The 17,311-nt window shown below is 42.6% G+C and overlaps 1 protein-coding gene across 1 annotated transcript in view; it reads left to right on the top strand.

The window, feature by feature from the left end:
- Window positions 1-17,311, top strand: part of FAM161B (FAM161 centrosomal protein B) — a 479,347-nt gene that overhangs the window by 349,694 nt on the left and 112,342 nt on the right. The window contains exon 7 of the mRNA XM_044074719.1: window positions 11,981-12,080. Within this exon, the coding sequence (XP_043930654.1) occupies window positions 11,981-12,080 (100 nt within the window). The remainder of the gene's footprint in view (window positions 1-11,980; window positions 12,081-17,311) is intronic.

Raw genomic sequence — 17,311 nt, 5'->3', positions numbered from 1 at the left:
TATTTCCAGATGGTTGTCTTTGACTGTTGCCTTTTGTTATGTCGACCAAGGTAAACCAGTTCCAGGCAGTATCAAGACCCACTCTATGAGGGCCTTATCTTCTTTGATGGCGTATTGGAAAGAGGTGGACACTAGAAATATTTTAGAGGCAGCTACATGGTCATCAGTACACAACTTTACAAGGCATTACAAACTGGATTCCTTTTCTAGATCCAGAACTGGCTTTGCTAGAACCATTCTCCAGGGGCTACTGGACCCATATCCTTCCTTTTCTCAGGTTGGATAGGGTTTGTTAATCAACACGGGTTCCTATTAGAAGGATGAAAACACATTTTGTCAAATGCGTTTTCGTCGACACATAAAGACCGAACAGGCAAAACAGCGAAGCGGCTGTTCAGCAAATTCTTTACCTGGGAAAGAAGTCACTTGGCCGCTTCATTGCTTTTCCGTGTTCTGCACTGTAGTGTGGTCCCTTGTCTGGTATAGCTCCCGAGTATAAATGTGCAAGAGTTACTGACCTTAGGGTTAGGGTGCGGGTTAAAGTAAGTGCATATGTATGAAAGTGTTTACTGTTTTGTTTTTTGTGTTAAATGTATGGTTGAGTTAAGTGGATATGTGTTTTAAGCTGTTTACTTTTGTTTTGTGGGGGTAGAATTAGGGTTATGTGTTTGGAACTGTTTATGTAAATGTGCAACAGTTGCTGACCTTAGGGTTAGGGTGCGGCTTAAAGTAAGTGCATATGTTTTAAAATGTTTACTTTTTTTTCCCTGTTAGATGTATGGTTGGGTTACGTGCATATTTGTTTTCAGCTGTTTACTGTTTTTTTGGGGGGTGGTACAATTAGGGTTAAGGTACGTGTGTATGTGTTTGGAAGTGTTTTTTTTTTTTTGGTTGGAACAGCAATTTCATTCCCTAGGAAAGAAATCGATGTTCTAAGGTGTCGACATTTTCAGCTTTTGCTGAAAAAGGCTTGATGAAACATCGTTCGCTGTTTTAAGCATTCAGTGTTTCAATATAGCCTAAATTCTACTGCAGCAGTGAGAATGATGAACATAGTATAGTGGTCTAAGTGCAATTACCCATAACAGTAGGTGTTTGAGTTCCTCACTGCTGCAGTGACTGCACCCACCTGCCATCCCCCTTCTTTTGTATATAGTTACAGTTTGATTGACAGTTATATCTTTCAAAGTTCAGGATGAGTAAGCTTTTTCTCTCTTTATGGGCAAGAAGTTCTTAAAGATTGCTTCACTCAGACTGTTGATTTCCCCTCCATATGGCTGTCCAGTCAGCAGTCAGAGTGAAGGTGTGGGAAGGAGCTAGAGCTATGTCAAGCTATCCGGTTGTTCTCTCCTAGGCAGCATGCAACCTATATAGCCTAAAAGTTACTACAGCAATATGGCAGCATACAGCAATCATCTCACAACTGTATTTTCCATCCTGTCTTTGTAGTTCAAGAACTAATGCCTCTAGTCATTTGATTACAAATCTTCAGTATCTTTCAAACTGTTTGATAAGTTTAATGAGTTACATTCCAAAGGGTTTGCTGTACTTCATTATTTCTTGTGACCCGTACTGAGTATAAGGGAGTGGTTAGCTTTTAGACCTTGATGACATACCTTTGGCAATTAGCCAGACTAAATAAAAAGCTTTCCTCACAACCATTGTCACATGACATTCAGAGGTATGATGAGAGAATGGATGGGTTATTTATTAAATCACAAATGTGATAAATTGTGACTCAACAAAGTGCAAAACTCCCTTTATGCTTGTTTGTCACATTCCTAGATTGCAGTGTAACCAGCTGTTAAAGCCATCCTTAAGAAAGTTTTGCATCTGAGACCAAGAAGAGATAGATTTCTGCCACTTAAGACTTGAATTAAATGTTAGCAAATCTGAATTATCTCCCTTTAAACTGCTGAATCTGCAGAACTAAAATGTCTTACCTAAAAACGTTTGCTCATTCATAGGTTTACAGGTACTTACTAGGCTATTAATCTGTGAGGATCTTAATAAGCCTATAAGTACATTCTCAGAGTAGTTTTCAACCCTTATATTTTTCAAGCAAATAACCCAACTGTAATATAATATGCCAAACAAAGATATGTTGGGACAGTGCTACTAAACTGGGTGTGAATCGACGATTACCTATCCATTCATCCAAAATACATTTCAATAGAGTAAGAGAAGTACTTTGCTTTGTGTGGTGTAGAAGATGGCTGCACAGAAGCAGTATTTTTTGTAATGCAAACCTTTTCCTCCAACATGTTCTGTTTATTTTACATAAGAGTGAGCTGTCTTAAGTTGTGTTTTTATAATACGTCTGACAGAATAGGGTCTGTTGAAGCTCTAAACACAAGGCAGAGGTGATGTCTCAGTAGCTTGTATGATACTGAGAAGGGGACAAGGATTAGACAGTCTGCATAGTTTGTATGATTAAGGCCCTTGATTTTTTATTGAGAAAGTCTTGTGGTCATTCTGGTTGTGGCAAGTGTTTAGAAAAGTACATACTGAAAGGGGCATTATACTCTGTGATTGGCCTAAAAATGCCAAGAACAGTGGAACAATTACTTCTCTGGATCTGGACACAGTATCTTTAGATATAAGATGTGCAGTGAAAAAGGACTTCCTTACAGCAGTGGATTCATGTTGATGAAAGAACAGTTCATTGTTGACATACATTCCCAGATCCCTAACCATCGGATCAATTTTCAGGGATATGTTGTCAATGTGATAGTTGTGTGGAAGCCGCGGTGGTTCAGCGGTAGCATTGTCGCCTCACAGCAAGAGGTTCTCCCGTTATATTCTCGTCTGGAGCGTCTTCTGTGTGGAGTTTGCGTGTCCTCCCCACGGTCGAATGGCGTTCGAAAGACATGCATGAATAGGTGTGCCTTCGTTGAAGGTTGGGCTGGCACCTTGGCACAGTAAAAATCGACTGCCAATCATTAGCGGACCGGAGTTCTGCTGTGGTGACCCCTAACTGGGAAAAGCCAAAAGAAAAACAACAACAACAAGTTGTCAATGTGATAGTTACAAGGGGAGTCATGCTTGTCAAAGGATATGATTATCCATTTATTCACATTTAGTTTTAGTCCATGGTATGGATATCAGCTAACTCTTTGGGACAGGCTGTCTTGGAGGATCTTGGTATCCTCTGGGGAGTTCATGATATCACCAAATTTGCAGTCATCTGGTGACTTGGTTAGCCACAAAAATTTATAGCTATTTCATCTTATATGAGGACTTCAAAAGTAAAGGCCCGCAGTTGTAGACCTCCTAATTTTTTTTTTATAGTGAAGGAATGTTGGTAAAGGCTAACTGTACATTAATGTCTAAAGCAGAATCAATGGTAGCCCTTAAAACTGGACAATTGGCACTTATTTGTAAACTGTCAGAATGATGAGGAGCATTGTCTACACTTGTTACGTGCTGAGAGACATCTAACGTATTGCACAAGAAGAATCTAAGGAGACAGAAAGGCTAATTAGTTATTTGTTTCTTTCAAAAAAGGGAAAGAAAGCTTACCAGTCAAACAGGCACTGTCTAAATGGCGAACCTTTATATTGTCTTTATTTTGATAAATATGATGACGTTTTACAAGACAAAAAGGAGCTCCTTTTTGGCAGCAATGACATCAGCAACATATGTTAAAAATATTTCTCCACAAGATACCTTAGAAGCTGTCAAAACACAGTCTAGCAGAAGCTAAGACATGTGGTCTGTAGTACACCGTTTCACTAAGTGCTACAAGTGGGACACCCAGCCAGGGGTAGGAAAGGCTCTAGCATGGGCTGTATGGCTGTTCTACAGACAATCCTGTGACTGTCCGCATCTGTTGGGTCTTTCAGTATTGCTTAGTATCTACTCAGATGTTATGATGTACCCGAAGAAAGTAGCAGTAGTGGCTGGAATTCCCACATTACCTACTACACGTTCAACTAACTACCTCTCACAGACTAATTTACAAACCACAAGACTGCCCTGCACTCACCTCCTTATTCTCCCCTTATGCCCCTACTAGGTCATTACGCTCAGAAAATCAAAACCTACTACAAGTCTACAAGCCTAATCTGTCGACAGGTAACTCCTGTACTCCTGGACTATTGCAAGACTTTGGAATAATCTGCCCTCCTCTGTCCGCTCTGAACAATATCCCATCAAATTCAAAACTGCCATCTACAAACACCTTCTCTCCAGCTGGATCTGCAACTGCTCCTCCTTGTCTAGTGCTATCACTTAACTCTCTTTCCCCTGACCTCAGACCCACTATTGCTTTTCTTAACTATCTAACCACCTAAACCAAACTTTTCCTCCACTCGAAGGGTCCTTATGCTCTATCAACCTTTACTAAAATCTTTTATACTTCATTTTAAGCATACTAACTACTAACCTTAACATCATGTAAATTATTTCTGCCTTATTCTCTCTGCTTTCTTATCTTCACTCCATACTTAATATCAGATATAGAATCTACAGCTGCTGCACACTCAGACTGATGGACCCTGCTTTGTCTTCCTGATATTTTATTATTGTTTGAACTTGCTGATTTTTGCATCATTTAAACTCACTTGCCTATTGTCTTTTTTTCCATTTTATTCCTAAATCTTGTTGTGTCGCAAGTTGTATCTTTTTATTGCCAATGTCTATATATTGTAAATAGTGTAACTACTTTGTTGTAGCCACCTCCTTACTGTAATTACCTTGTATTTGTGCATTGGAGCTTTTCTCCCCAGGCCACCACTGAAAATGGGCTCTGTTTAGCCCAGTGGACTTTCCTGTTAAGCAAATGACAATAAATAAAATAAGATATTTACCATGAGAGTAGATTTTTGAAGAGCAGTCACTGTAAAAGAAAAACTGTCCTCCCTCCATCTCTCCTTGAATATTGCATGTAGTTATTTAAGTCTGTTTTTTAACTTTTTATATATAATTTGTTAGGGCTTTTTAGAGTACTGTAGTGATATGCCTTTAATGGAGTCTGTGGCAAAACAAGCCATATTAGCAAATGAAGATATAATTATGTTTGATGTACAAACTAACTTATTGATGACTACAGAGGCATCTCATTTTTTCAAGAATTGACTACATAGAGATTTCATGTAAAATGCATTGCCTTTCCTTCATTTCACTTGTTTATTTTTATTTTATTTATTTATTTAACATTTGATGTTAAGTTGTCAATCTCGCCTTCATTCTTGCTGGATGGGTTCGGAGCCGATCCTTGGCTCCGACTCGGCACTTGCTAAGCTCGAGAGCTAATTTTACCAGCTCGAGGCAACCCTATATCCCATGATGCAAGGCGGAGATTACCCAGATCTCGTTTGCCGCTAACGAGGTGCCTTCTTTTACCAGCTCTAGGTAAGTGAACAGTTTTAGAGACTTTTCGTCTACCCCCCTTTAAATTTATATATATATATTTGTATTTTGTTAATTAACGACTTACTTTAGCCCTATTCCCGTCAGTGTTCCCTTCTTTTTGAGTAAATTATCCCCTTGTCCCTAGTTAGGCCTTAGGCCTTCCCCTCCCTAAATTTTTTCCTGTCAGGGATTGTTTGTGTATGACTGTGTGTTATCCCTGTTTATTTTAATTTGTTGGACTGAGTGTTTTTGTGTGTGAGTGTGTTACTGGTGTTTCATCGACACAGTTATGTCGAAGGACACTAAGGTCTCAGGCTTCAAGAAGTGTGACTCGTGCTGTCAGAAGATGTCTCTGACAGACGGTCACACTTCTTGTGTTTATTGCCTGGGACCTTCGCACCTGCAGGACTCTTGTGCTATCTGTCATGCTTTCAGCCCAAGAGTCCTGCAGGAGCAAAAAAATAAGCTGATATTAAGGGGCTTATTAAAGCCCGAGAGCTCCCCGACTAAGTCGGTGCCGGGGAAGCCCTCGAAACCTGTTAAGCCTTCGGCTCAGACTTCCAAGCCGTCGGCTTCAGGTTCATCCTCACCAGGTTCGAGATCGGCTCCTGCCGGAGCCGATCCTTCCATACCAGTCTCAGTATCGGCTCCATCCGGCACCGATACTGTCAAATCCAGACACTCAGTGTCAGCTCCGGCTGGAGCCGACGTATCTTCGGCTCCGATGGCTCCATTGATCTCAAAAAAGAGATCTCGATCCCCTTCAGTGGAATCTATACATTCGGCTCCAAGATCACCCTTGCTCTCGGAGCGGAGCCATCGGAGCCGTTCTTCTCGGTCATCCAGGCTATCTGATCACGACCTCGAGAGAGTGGTGAGTAGACTATTAAAGTCTCAGGCATTGGCCCAAATACTCCATAGCCCATCTCAACAGATGGTAGCTATCTCACATCCACCAAACATTCCTCCTTCGACTCTCTTACAGAGCTCGGAGCCGGAGCTCCTCGGAACCGGCACCGTTGTGACTTCGGAGCCAATACCACCCCTTTCAGCTCCGTCGTCCTCAGCTCCGATTTCCTCCTTGAGACCTTCATTGGAGGGATCCAGGCGTCTGGTCTCTCTCGTCGGCTCCGAGGGGGCGAGTGGCATCGGACCCTTGTCCGACTCCGTTCTCCCTCTCGGAGCTTCGGCGTTGGTGAGCTCGGCCCCGACATCTGCCTCGGAGCCTTCCCTCTCAGTGAGGCCTGGGGTTCCTATCTCTTCGGAGCGGGAACTTTCTGGTCTCTCCGATGGGGGAGCCTTCGAGGTGATGAGGAGTGTACTAGCCCCTGGGCTTAGTCAACGGACAGTTCCATCAGCTCCTCCCACTACAGTGCCTGCTGACGTCTCTTCTCACTCTCTTGCTTCCACACCCGGAGATCCAACGCCTCAGGTTTCCCCATTGGGAATATCTTCCTCTTCCAAGGCTTCTCCTGATCCGTCAGGGGAACCCCCGCGTAAGAGGACATGTAAGAGGAAACATCTAGACTCCCCTGAGTCTACTACATCAGATACTGACTTGGATGAGTCAGAGGGATCCCCAAGATCCTCCTCTGAGGATGTCTCATTTTCAGACATCCTTGAAATCCTTAAGCAGAGGGGGAACTGGCCCTCCCTTAATCCTTCCGAGGACGAGTCAGTATACCTGGAGGCGTTCGGATCTCAACCCTCCACCTCCTGGGTGTCTCCGCCTTTCGACCCTCTCATGGAGGTAGTGGCTCGGAAGGCATGGATGGCTCCAGATTCGGTGGAACCTATCCCTAGGAGACCTTCAAAATTTATTACGGCCCCACAAGATAGACAATATTTAACAAAGGGTGTCCCAGTTGATGCCATGGTGGTGGCTGCTGCCACCAAGAAGGAATTAGCTGATCCTTCAGTACCTGTCCATCCTCCTAACAAGGATTCTAGGACTATGGACAGGTACGGCAAGCAGATTTTTTATTCAGCGACTGTTGCCATGAGATCGCTGAACTACTTATGCCACTTCACCCGCCTTCAAAGAGATGTTCTTAAAGAGTTGGGAGAAGTTTTACAGGATCCGTCAGCATCTCAGGATAAGATTAGCTCACAGCTAGGAATCCTTAACTCCATTGCTAACTCCTCCATGCGGCTCATTTCTTATGCAGCCGATGGAGCGAGTAGGGCCGCAGGCACAGGAGTGGCTTTAAGGCGTCAGTCCTGGATGCGGCTTTGTAATTTTGCAGACCCCTTCAAGGCATCTTTCACAAACTCCCCCTTTGATGGCTCGACCCTGTTCGGTCCTCAAGTGAAAGACACTTTGACTAGATGCGAACAAGATGGCAAGACTCTTTCTGCCGTAGGAGTCCGTTTCTCCACCCCTTCTAGACCTTACCCCAAAGGACAGAAGGGAGGGAAAATGTGGTTCCTCAAATCTCAAGGAGTCACGCCTGACGCACGAAGTCAGTTTACCCCCAGAGGCAGAAGGGGTAACAATAATAGACGCCGCCCTAGGGGCAGAGGTGGTCCGCAGAATCAGGGTAGCAGAGAGCCTCTTTCTGACAAACCCTTCCAGCATCCCTGAGATGTTGCCCGATTGTCCGCCTTCGGAGGCAGTCGGGGGAAAATTATTGCTGTACCCAATAGCCTGGCTTTCCCTTTCTCAAGACAAATGGGTACAGTCAGTTATATCCGAGGGTTACAAAATTCCCTTTATTCAAACCCCAGTTCAACAAAAGGGAACCCTTCCAGACGTTCCACCCGGTCTAAGGGAACTAGCAGTACTAGAAATATCAAAACTGCTAGTAAAAAGAGCCATCCAGCCAGTCCCAGCGGACCAAATAGGATCCGGAATCTACTCAAGGTTCTTTTTAGTTCCAAAAAAGACAGGGGACTGGAGACCAATATTAGATCTGAGCAAACTCAACAAGTTTGTAAAGAAATCAAGATTCCGGATGGTCACGCTTCAGTCCATTCTGCTCTTTCTGGGCAAGGACAATTGGATGTGCTCAATAGATCTTCAGGATTTGTACTATCACATAAAAATTCACAGACGCTCCAGAAGATTTCTCCGCTTTTGGCTGGGGACCAGTCACTTCCAATTCAGAGCCCTGCCCTTTGGACTTACAGCCCCCAGAGTGTTCACCAAATGCATGGCAGTGGTTACGGCTCACCTGAGACGTCAAGGATTCCAGGTGTTTCCATATCTAGACGACTGGCTCCTCACTGCCACCACCAGGCATCAGCTTCTCCAAGCCAGAAATTACACCATTCACACTTGCAGAGGGCTAGGAATTTCTATAAATTTCGAAAAATCTGCCTTGTCGCCTTGTCAATCTATTACTTTTATAGGCGCAAGATTGGACACCGTACAACTTTCAGCAAGGTTAACAGAACAAAGGATCTTGGACATTCAAAGACATGTCCAAGTGATTCTCTTCAGCAACAAAATTCAGGCCAGATTTGCTCTGAAAGTACTGGGTCTTATGGCGGCCGCCATAACACTTCTTCCCCTCGGCCGCTTTTACATGCGGCTGCTACAATGGATGCTATTCACCCAATGGTCTTTTCAACAGCTTCCCATGCGTCACGAGATCATAGTAACTCCAACTTGCAAAAGACATCTGACTTGGTGGATATCGTCCCCTCAAATCCATCAAGGCAGACCATTTGTTCCTCTTGCCCCGGTTGCCACGGTTACATCGGACGCCTCCCTGATCGTGTGGGGGGGGGCATTATCAGGGCAGAATGGTCCATGGCACTTGGCAACCTTTCAAATACCATCTGCACATAAATGTTCTGGAGATGAGAGCAGTGCTTTTAACGTTGCAAGCCCTCGACGACTCTCTTCCCCTGGGAATTATTGCAGTCCAAACGGACAATATGTCCGTAGTGTGGTATATAAACAAACAGGTCGGAACCAAGTCCTTTCCACTGTGTCAAGAGGTTCTCAGACTTTGGCAATGGGCAATCTCCTCTCACCGGTTTCTGATAGCAACGCACATCCCCGGGAAATCCAACATCATAGCGGACAGATTGAGCAGAGCTATTTTCATGCCTCACGAGTGGTCTCTCAAACAGTCAGTGACGGAAGAGATTTTTCAGAAGTGGGGCCTTCCTTGCTGCGACCTTTTCGCTACACCTCAAAACAGCAAATGCCCAGACTTCTTCTCTCTCTTCCCCCTTCCAGGCCATCCCCCCAGAGACGCTCTAACCCAAGATTGGCCCCGGGGACTTCTTTATGCCTTCCCTCCTTTTCCGCTGATACCTCAGCTAATTCAGAAAGCAACCGCCTTGAGAGCCAAGTTGATTCTCATTGCCCCTTATTGGCCTCGACAGATATGGTTTCCGTTCCTACATCATTACCTATTGGTACAGCCATGGCATCTGGACCCAGTTCCAGATCTTCTGACCCACCAGTCGGGTCAGCTGCACCAATCCATTCCTTCTCTCAACCTCACTGCTTGGTTGCTCCACTTCCATCCTTAGCCAGGCTTCCTATGATTTCTAATCCTGTACGGGATATCATAGTAGCTTCCCTAAAATCTTCTACCAGAAAGATCTACACTAGTAAATGGCGACGTTTCTCTTTCTGGGCAAAAGCTAGGAACATAGACCCCTATACTGCTCCAATTCACTCTGTATTGGACTTCCTAGCTGACATTTTTAATTCAGGATCCTCTTCTTCCACAGTGAAAGTTCAACTGGCAGCCATTTCAAATTTTCATATAGGCTTTTTGGACCACAACATTATGTCACATAAACTTTGCAAGGCATTCCTTCGAGGTATCTTTTTATTGAAACCTCCGATTAGAGACCCCCCACCACAGTGGGATCTAAATTTAATTTTAACATCCTTGATTCTTCCCCCGTTCGAACCTGCAGCTGCCTGTTCTTTGAAATTGCTTTCTTGGAAGACACTTTTTCTAGTTGCCATTACATCTGCCAGGAGAGTATCTGAGCTTCATGCTCTCTGTATTCGCCCTCCCTATCTAATATTCCACAAAGACAGGGTATCTCTAAGGACTAATCCATCTTTCTTACCAAAGGTGGCATCACAGACTAACCTAAATCAATCCATTGATCTTCCAGTATGTTTCCCGAATTATTCTGATAGAGCTGAACAAAAGTTACATTATCTCGATGTTCACCGCCAGCTCAGATATTATCTGGACAAGACAAAAATTTTTAGGAAATCTGATCAACTATTTCTATCCTATGCAGAGAACAGGAAAGGCCTTCCAGTTTCTAAGGTAACTTTATCTAGGTGGCTGTCTTCTGTGATCACTTACATTTATCAGCTCAGAGGCAAAGTGTTGGTTTCTAACCCAAAAGCCCATTCTACCAGAGCTCTAGCTACATCTACAGCTTTTCAAGCTAGACTTCCAATAGACACTATTTGTGCAGCAGCCACATGGGCCTCTCCTCATACCTTTGTTTCACATTACAAATTAGATTTGGTTTCCAGAGACAGAGCAAATTTTGGTTCCACCGTTCTCAAGAGTCTGTTCCATTGAGCCACCCAGGATAGAGGTGCTAGGGACGCGGTCCCATCCAGCAAGAATGAAGGCGAGATTGACAACTTAACATTTAGAAGTTATGTACCTACCATAACGTTCCATGTTAATTGTCTTCTCTCGCCTTCTTTCTTGCGTCCCGCCCTCCATCCCCCTAGCCTGGTCAGACCGGGAAGATTATACATCTTCTATTAAGAGGTTATTACCTTTTTTCTAGCTGTTCAACTCCTAGTGTCACTAGATTACGTTGATCCCTTCCAGAGGGTTATGATGTTATTTAGTATTGTTATTTCTTCCTCCTCTTAAGTTGGAAGAAAATATTGCTATTTCTTTAGCTACCAAACGAGATCTGGGTAATCTCCACCTTGCATCATGGGATATAGGGTTGCCTCGAGCTGGTAAAATTAGCTCTCGAGCTTAGCAAGTGCCGAGTCAGAGCCGAGGATCGGCTCCGAACCCATCCAGCAAGAAAGAAGGTGAGAGAAGACAACTAACATGGAACATTATGGTAGGTACATAACTTCTAATTAACCAGGAAAGTCTGACTTGGAAAAAACTAATTTTCAGCAGAGGCCCGGGGAGAAACGCTCCAGATGCATGTCTTTGTAATATGGGAGAAAACCGGAGCACCCGGAGGAAACCCACACAAACGCTGGGAGGACATGCAGACTCCACACAGAAGGAACCCCAGCCAAGAATCGAACCAGAGAACCTCTTGCTGTGTGTAGGTGGCTTATCTGATGTCTTTTCAGAGATTTGGTTCAGCTTTAGTTATTACTAAAAATTAAATTAAATGAGTAGCCAAACTGCAGGATTTCAGGGAACTTCTTTAGCTTGGTTTTGAAGGCTTGTTTTCATGGTACTTAGCACATGCCTAGACAGAAGGGCAGTCACTACCCTTCTAGATGATATCTCCATTGCACGTTCTCTAGCTGGGTTGTTTAGTGTTCCCCTCACATAATGAGTACTATTCTGTTTTGATGCACTATGCAGTCTGATATCCTTTCCCAGAAAACAAGTCAGAATCTCAGAATTGAAGCAAGTGTAATAAAAGCAAAGTTTCTGTAGAATTAATTATAGTCTTAGCATCATGTGCTGTCTTTCCACAGGCAGGATGACCAGAGAAGGATGAGAGAGTACAAAATGGAGCTGGAAGAGATGACCAAAAGGGCCAGGCACAGACCATATCTCTTCGAACAGGTCACACGGGTAATGGAATATCTCTTTTCCTTTAATGGCAGAATTATTATTTATCGTAAGTTAAGTAGTGGGACTTGCAGATAATAGGAAAAATGGTCTTCAGAAACTGGGGCACAACACATTGCACTCATGTATTGTAAGTATATATTATTTTGGAGAAAATAATGAGCACCTAGTAATTGCCATAGAACCATAAAAATGTCAGCTCATTAAAGCTAATAGCTCCCCCTGTAGTCTCTCTCCTTCTTCAAAGAGATTGTGGGTGTTTTCATCCTGCTCCACCCCACCTACTCCATAAGATGGGTACACCCATCCTCTGTTGATATCACCATTGTGTGGCTGAACTGCTAATTGAATTTGGGTTTTATGGCCGTTGTCAGGATTTTATCCCTCTATGCCACCAGCTCTGGCTTACACAAAGATAAAACTTTATCCCTGAATTCAGTGGTGAAATTCACAGCTTCTGTTTTTGGAAAATCATAGTATCATAGAAGATTACTAGGCTATCAAACTGCAGGTCATTTTAGGTTTAGCCATTTCATCCCAATGTAATACCACAGAAGTGCTAGTCAATACTCAAGATATCATTTAGGGATGACTGCCCATGTCCAGGAGGGTTGTGGGCTCTATCTTCGGTAAGAATTTATGGTGCCCCATCTACTCATCCAGGTTCCTCTTGAACACTGTCATAGAGGTACTCTGTTTCACATGAACTGGTAGTGTGTTCCAAAGAGGTGGCAGTTGCTGTTAGATTAATCTGTTCCTCCAGCATATCCTGTTTAAGTTGCAGGCCATATTAAGGTCCCTGGAATGGGTAGCCGTAGTCCCTTTTGATTTACGAATATGCAGCAAGTTCAATAGGTTTGGGTCTTGGATTGCTCTGTAGGCCAGTCATGTCTCCCCTAAGAAGTCTATACAATACAGAGTATAGTGACAGAGGCTTTAGTGAGTCTGTATAGGGCACATGCTGGAGCCCCTTGCTCTTTTTTGTTAAAAATCACTGAGGTCTCTCTAATTGCTGCAGTTGCTTAGTACGATACATGCCAAACGGGGTGTTATACTCAATTATGGGCCGGATAAGTGCTGAGTATAGGGGGGTTATAACTTTTTTTGCTTTCAAGGTGATGCCTTTACTAATCAAGTGAGCTATGTGGAAAGCTTTCCTTACTACAGTAGACACATGGTGGTTGAAGTTAAGATCTCAGTTAACTTGGGATCTCAGGTCCCTTACCACTTCATGGGTAGTTAGGGTATTGTTGATTTGATAGTATGAGGGGACATTGTTTGTGCTGAAGGGAATGATGATGCATTTCTTTGCATTCAGCTTGAGACTGTGACTAATACACCAGTCTGTGTGAGACCCTCCTGGAGTATACTGACATCATTTGGGGATTCAGTGATTGCACCTAGTTTGCAGTCATCTGCAAACTTGGTCAGCCACAACCCCTTAGTTTTGACCTGAACGTCTGAAAAGTATATACCAAACAGTAGGGGGGCCAGCACTGACCCCTGTGGCACCCCACTGGTAACAGACCTACTGGTTAATGTGGAGTCACCCACTTTGATAGCGTGTGTCTGGTTTGTAAGCCAGTTGGCAACCCATCTTACAATGAAGGGGTATACATTTAGTTTGCTAAGTTTATCGTTAATGCCTGAATGTGGGATTGTATCGAATGGCTTTTCCAGGTTGAGTCAAGGGATGCTGTGTGCACAGATTTGTCCTCTTCATTGGCCCTGGTCACATTTTCAAAGAAATCCACCAGATTTAACAGGCTGGATCTGCCCTTCACAAAGCCAAATTGGGTATGATCCAGGGTTTGGAGGTCACCTATATCTTTATTTATAAAGTCCATAATAATATGTTCTGTGGCCTTACAGGTGAGTCTAGTCAGGCTTATGGGTCTGTGATTCCCTTGTCTGTTGCTAGGCCACCTTTGTGGAGGGGGAATAACTGTTGCTGTTTTCCATTCCACAGGAGCAAAGCCTGTGGTTAGGCTATGATTGAAAAGGGTGCTTGGTTGTGATGTTAGTTCATGTTTTAGCCTGTTTAGAAGACAGCCTGTGATGTCTTGTCCCATAGAGGCTGTGCTTTCTGCCTTGGACAAGGCTTTGAGGACCTGCTCTTCAGATATGTAGGGTGGGGGGGGAGTTTGGGGGAAGGCTTGTTATAAGTTAGGAGGGGATAAGGGAGTTAAATTTTTGCCAAACTTATCCACTAGCAGGTTTCCTATCTCTGTGGGGCCAGTGTGTCTGATACTGTTGGCCACCAGTTCTGCACATGCTAAGGTCCTACCCTTTAGGTTACATACGTAGCTGTAAAAAGCCTTATGGTTATCCTTAGCTGTATTTGCTAAGTTTCTCTCAAAAGAGCCCTTGGAAGATTTGACAAGTTGTCTTATTTGCCTGTTGAGGCTGAGGAGGGTGCGTTGTTGGGGCCTTGCCTTTGTTTTCTTGGACAGAAACTTTTTGTGTTTATTGTAAAGTTTGTTGATGCTGAATGTACACCATGGCGTCTTGTTTTCACTTGGGACTTGGCTTTGATTCTTTAAGGTATGGTCAACTTTATACACTTATGCAAGTGATTGTACAGGGCTTTAGTATAGGCTTCGGTGTAGTTACCACTTCCAGCTTGGGGTGTGGCTTGGAATGCATTTATACCTTCACCTAGGAGGGTATAGTTTGCCTTGGTGAAGTTTTTTACTCTGATTTCACCTTTTGTGAGTTCTGGTGTTAGTGCCAGCTCAAAGGTGACTGATTTGTGGTCAGTTTTAACTAATGAGGGTCTGACAGTTGTGGTAGTGCATTTATTTGACATGTTGGTGAGGACCAGATCCAGAATTTTGTTCCCCTTGTCGGGGTATGGACAATCTGCACTTGGAAATCCTTAAATCAAGTTTTTTTTCTACGCCTAAAATACATGGAAACTTGCAAAAGTACTTAATCATATTTGGTGAAAATGTAACTTACAAGTTAACACTAATCGAGATCATATATTCTTTGAATGCACTTTTATTAGCTGAATTTTGGAAACATTTTCACTCATTTGCCCAGTCTTCATGAGCCAACATATGAAATATCAAAAGTTGACTGATATATAATACTCCATTTACGTTGTGTTAAAAGGAAGTCCAATATCCCCTTCTTTGGTGTTTTTTTAACATTAGAAAGAAAAGTAACTTTATGAAAGTAGAAAAGGCCAACCTATTTTTTTTTTTTTTTTTAGAATTTATTACTTTAGACACTTGAGTTCATGATAAAGAGAACAGCAGTATTTCATTGAGCAAAGTCTTCAGTGATAAACTATAAATTCAGGCCTAAACTAGTGCCAGTTTTTGATAAATGTGAGACTAACACCTAGTAGTAAGACAAAACATCATAAAACATTTTACAGATGAAATATTATCTCATAAGAAACTACAATAATTACATATTTAGGACGTACTCTGCCATAGTTGTATTTTAGTTAGGAGTAATTTATTAGTTTCAATTTAAGTTTTGTTATTAATGGTATCAAGTTAAGAATTTTAAGTCAATGTATTCAACTTGCATATGAAACTATAGATGTTCATTATTAGATCACTGTTGGAGTAGCCTAAGCTATATTTATTGTATCCTATCAGATTTCAAAGCTTAAGAGTAGCTTCCACATGTCCTAACAGCTGAATAGTTTGAGGAGAAAAAGTTTTACCTTTTGTCAATAAGGTTATACCACTGACTGTCCAAGGCTTCACTACCTGTTTGTCAGATACTTTTTTTGGTACAGACATGGACCAGTCTTTGGGTTCCTCAGTTCCTCCCTCCACAATCCACATAGAAGAAGAAAGTTGTATGGGAGTCTTTTGGTCTTTAAGCCATTTTTCTATTTGCTTCTGCCACAACTAGTGATTTTCAGGTATGTCAGACCTCTCATCACTTTCTCTCAATCCCTCTTGTTTTGCTCCTCGAGAAGCCACTAAGGACCTGTGAGGCTGTCTAGCTGTCCTCTTCAGGGAATGGAGAACTTCACTTGTCAGTGTCAGGAGAGGAGCGGACATTGCTCTACTACAAAACCACCCTGAGGAACTTGATTCCTTAGGAAGGAACCAGTCTTCGGTCAGCCTTTTTTGTGAGGAGTCTCCCAGGAAAAGAAAACAAACTTGGGTGTTTTTCTTCTCCTGTTTCACATAGGATAGATGTGGAAGATTGGCTGGATTTTGCTAAGAGTGTATTTCAAGCCTTTCAATCTTTGAATACTGAGTTTTCCCTGAATTGTAAAAGAAAAAAGTTGTTCCCCTGTTATACTCTGTCTTTTTGTCTGAGGGGTAAGAATTAGATTTAGATGGTGTTTCTCACATTCCTGTGCCTCAGGAGGGGGAATCAGATTTTGAGAAAAGTTTTTATTCAGATCCCCCTTGGAAGAGTTATCTTATCCTGATGCTGCTGACAGAATGAGAGTTATTTCAGTGTGAGCAAGAAATGCCAGAATCCTAGCAAAGCTGTTATGACTTGTTACATTTCAATTTTCATTAGCCTAAAGCTGTTCCTCCTAGTTTGCTAGCACTAGAAGTTGCTATCTTGGCAGACAGCAGTTTGCTTGACAATACGCTTCATGCCCCCAAGAAGTCTGCTAAGCTTTAAAAAGTTCCTCAGACTCGCAACTTATATATATTTTTAAAGCTTGATCAGACATTGCAGTGATTTTTTTTTTATCAAAACCTTCTTCTGCTAAACATTTTTTGGCAGCTAATCCATTCCTTCTGACAAATAATGGGAAAGCATTTGATAGGTTTGAGAAGAAAGGTGATAATTTTTCCAACTTAGCCTTCATTGTCAGGCTCACATGTATAAGTTTTTGCTAGCATCTTTTGACAATATGAGAAAGTTAATTGTCACCCTCCCTTCTTCAGAAGCATCTCTAAAGTCTTTAAAATCCTCCATATCTCAGATAACCAAACACACTGTTTTGTTTTGTCATGTACTTATGACACTTTTGATGCTGTATCTACAGGAGTTGCTGCTGGGCCAGTAGTGATGAGAAGATTTGCCCCTCTATGTTCTCAGAATTTATCAGAGGATGTGAGAGCTGAAATCCGGAGTACCCTTGGAAAAAGTGGGATTATTTGATCATTTCTCTGCTGATTTCCTTAAAAAGATTTAATGAAATGAGAAAGTTAATTCAGGGGTTATACAGATGTGTTAACCTCTACAATAACAATTTTTCTTCCAGCTTAGGTTTCTTTTATAGCAAACAAAATAAGCAA

This window comes from Protopterus annectens, chromosome 6.part0 (assembly GCF_019279795.1).
Source record: "Protopterus annectens isolate FY-2018-M chromosome 6.part0, PAN1.0, whole genome shotgun sequence".
NCBI classification, from domain to species: Eukaryota; Metazoa; Chordata; order Ceratodontiformes; family Protopteridae; genus Protopterus; species Protopterus annectens.
This window is presented reverse-complemented; position numbering and strand designations above follow the sequence as displayed.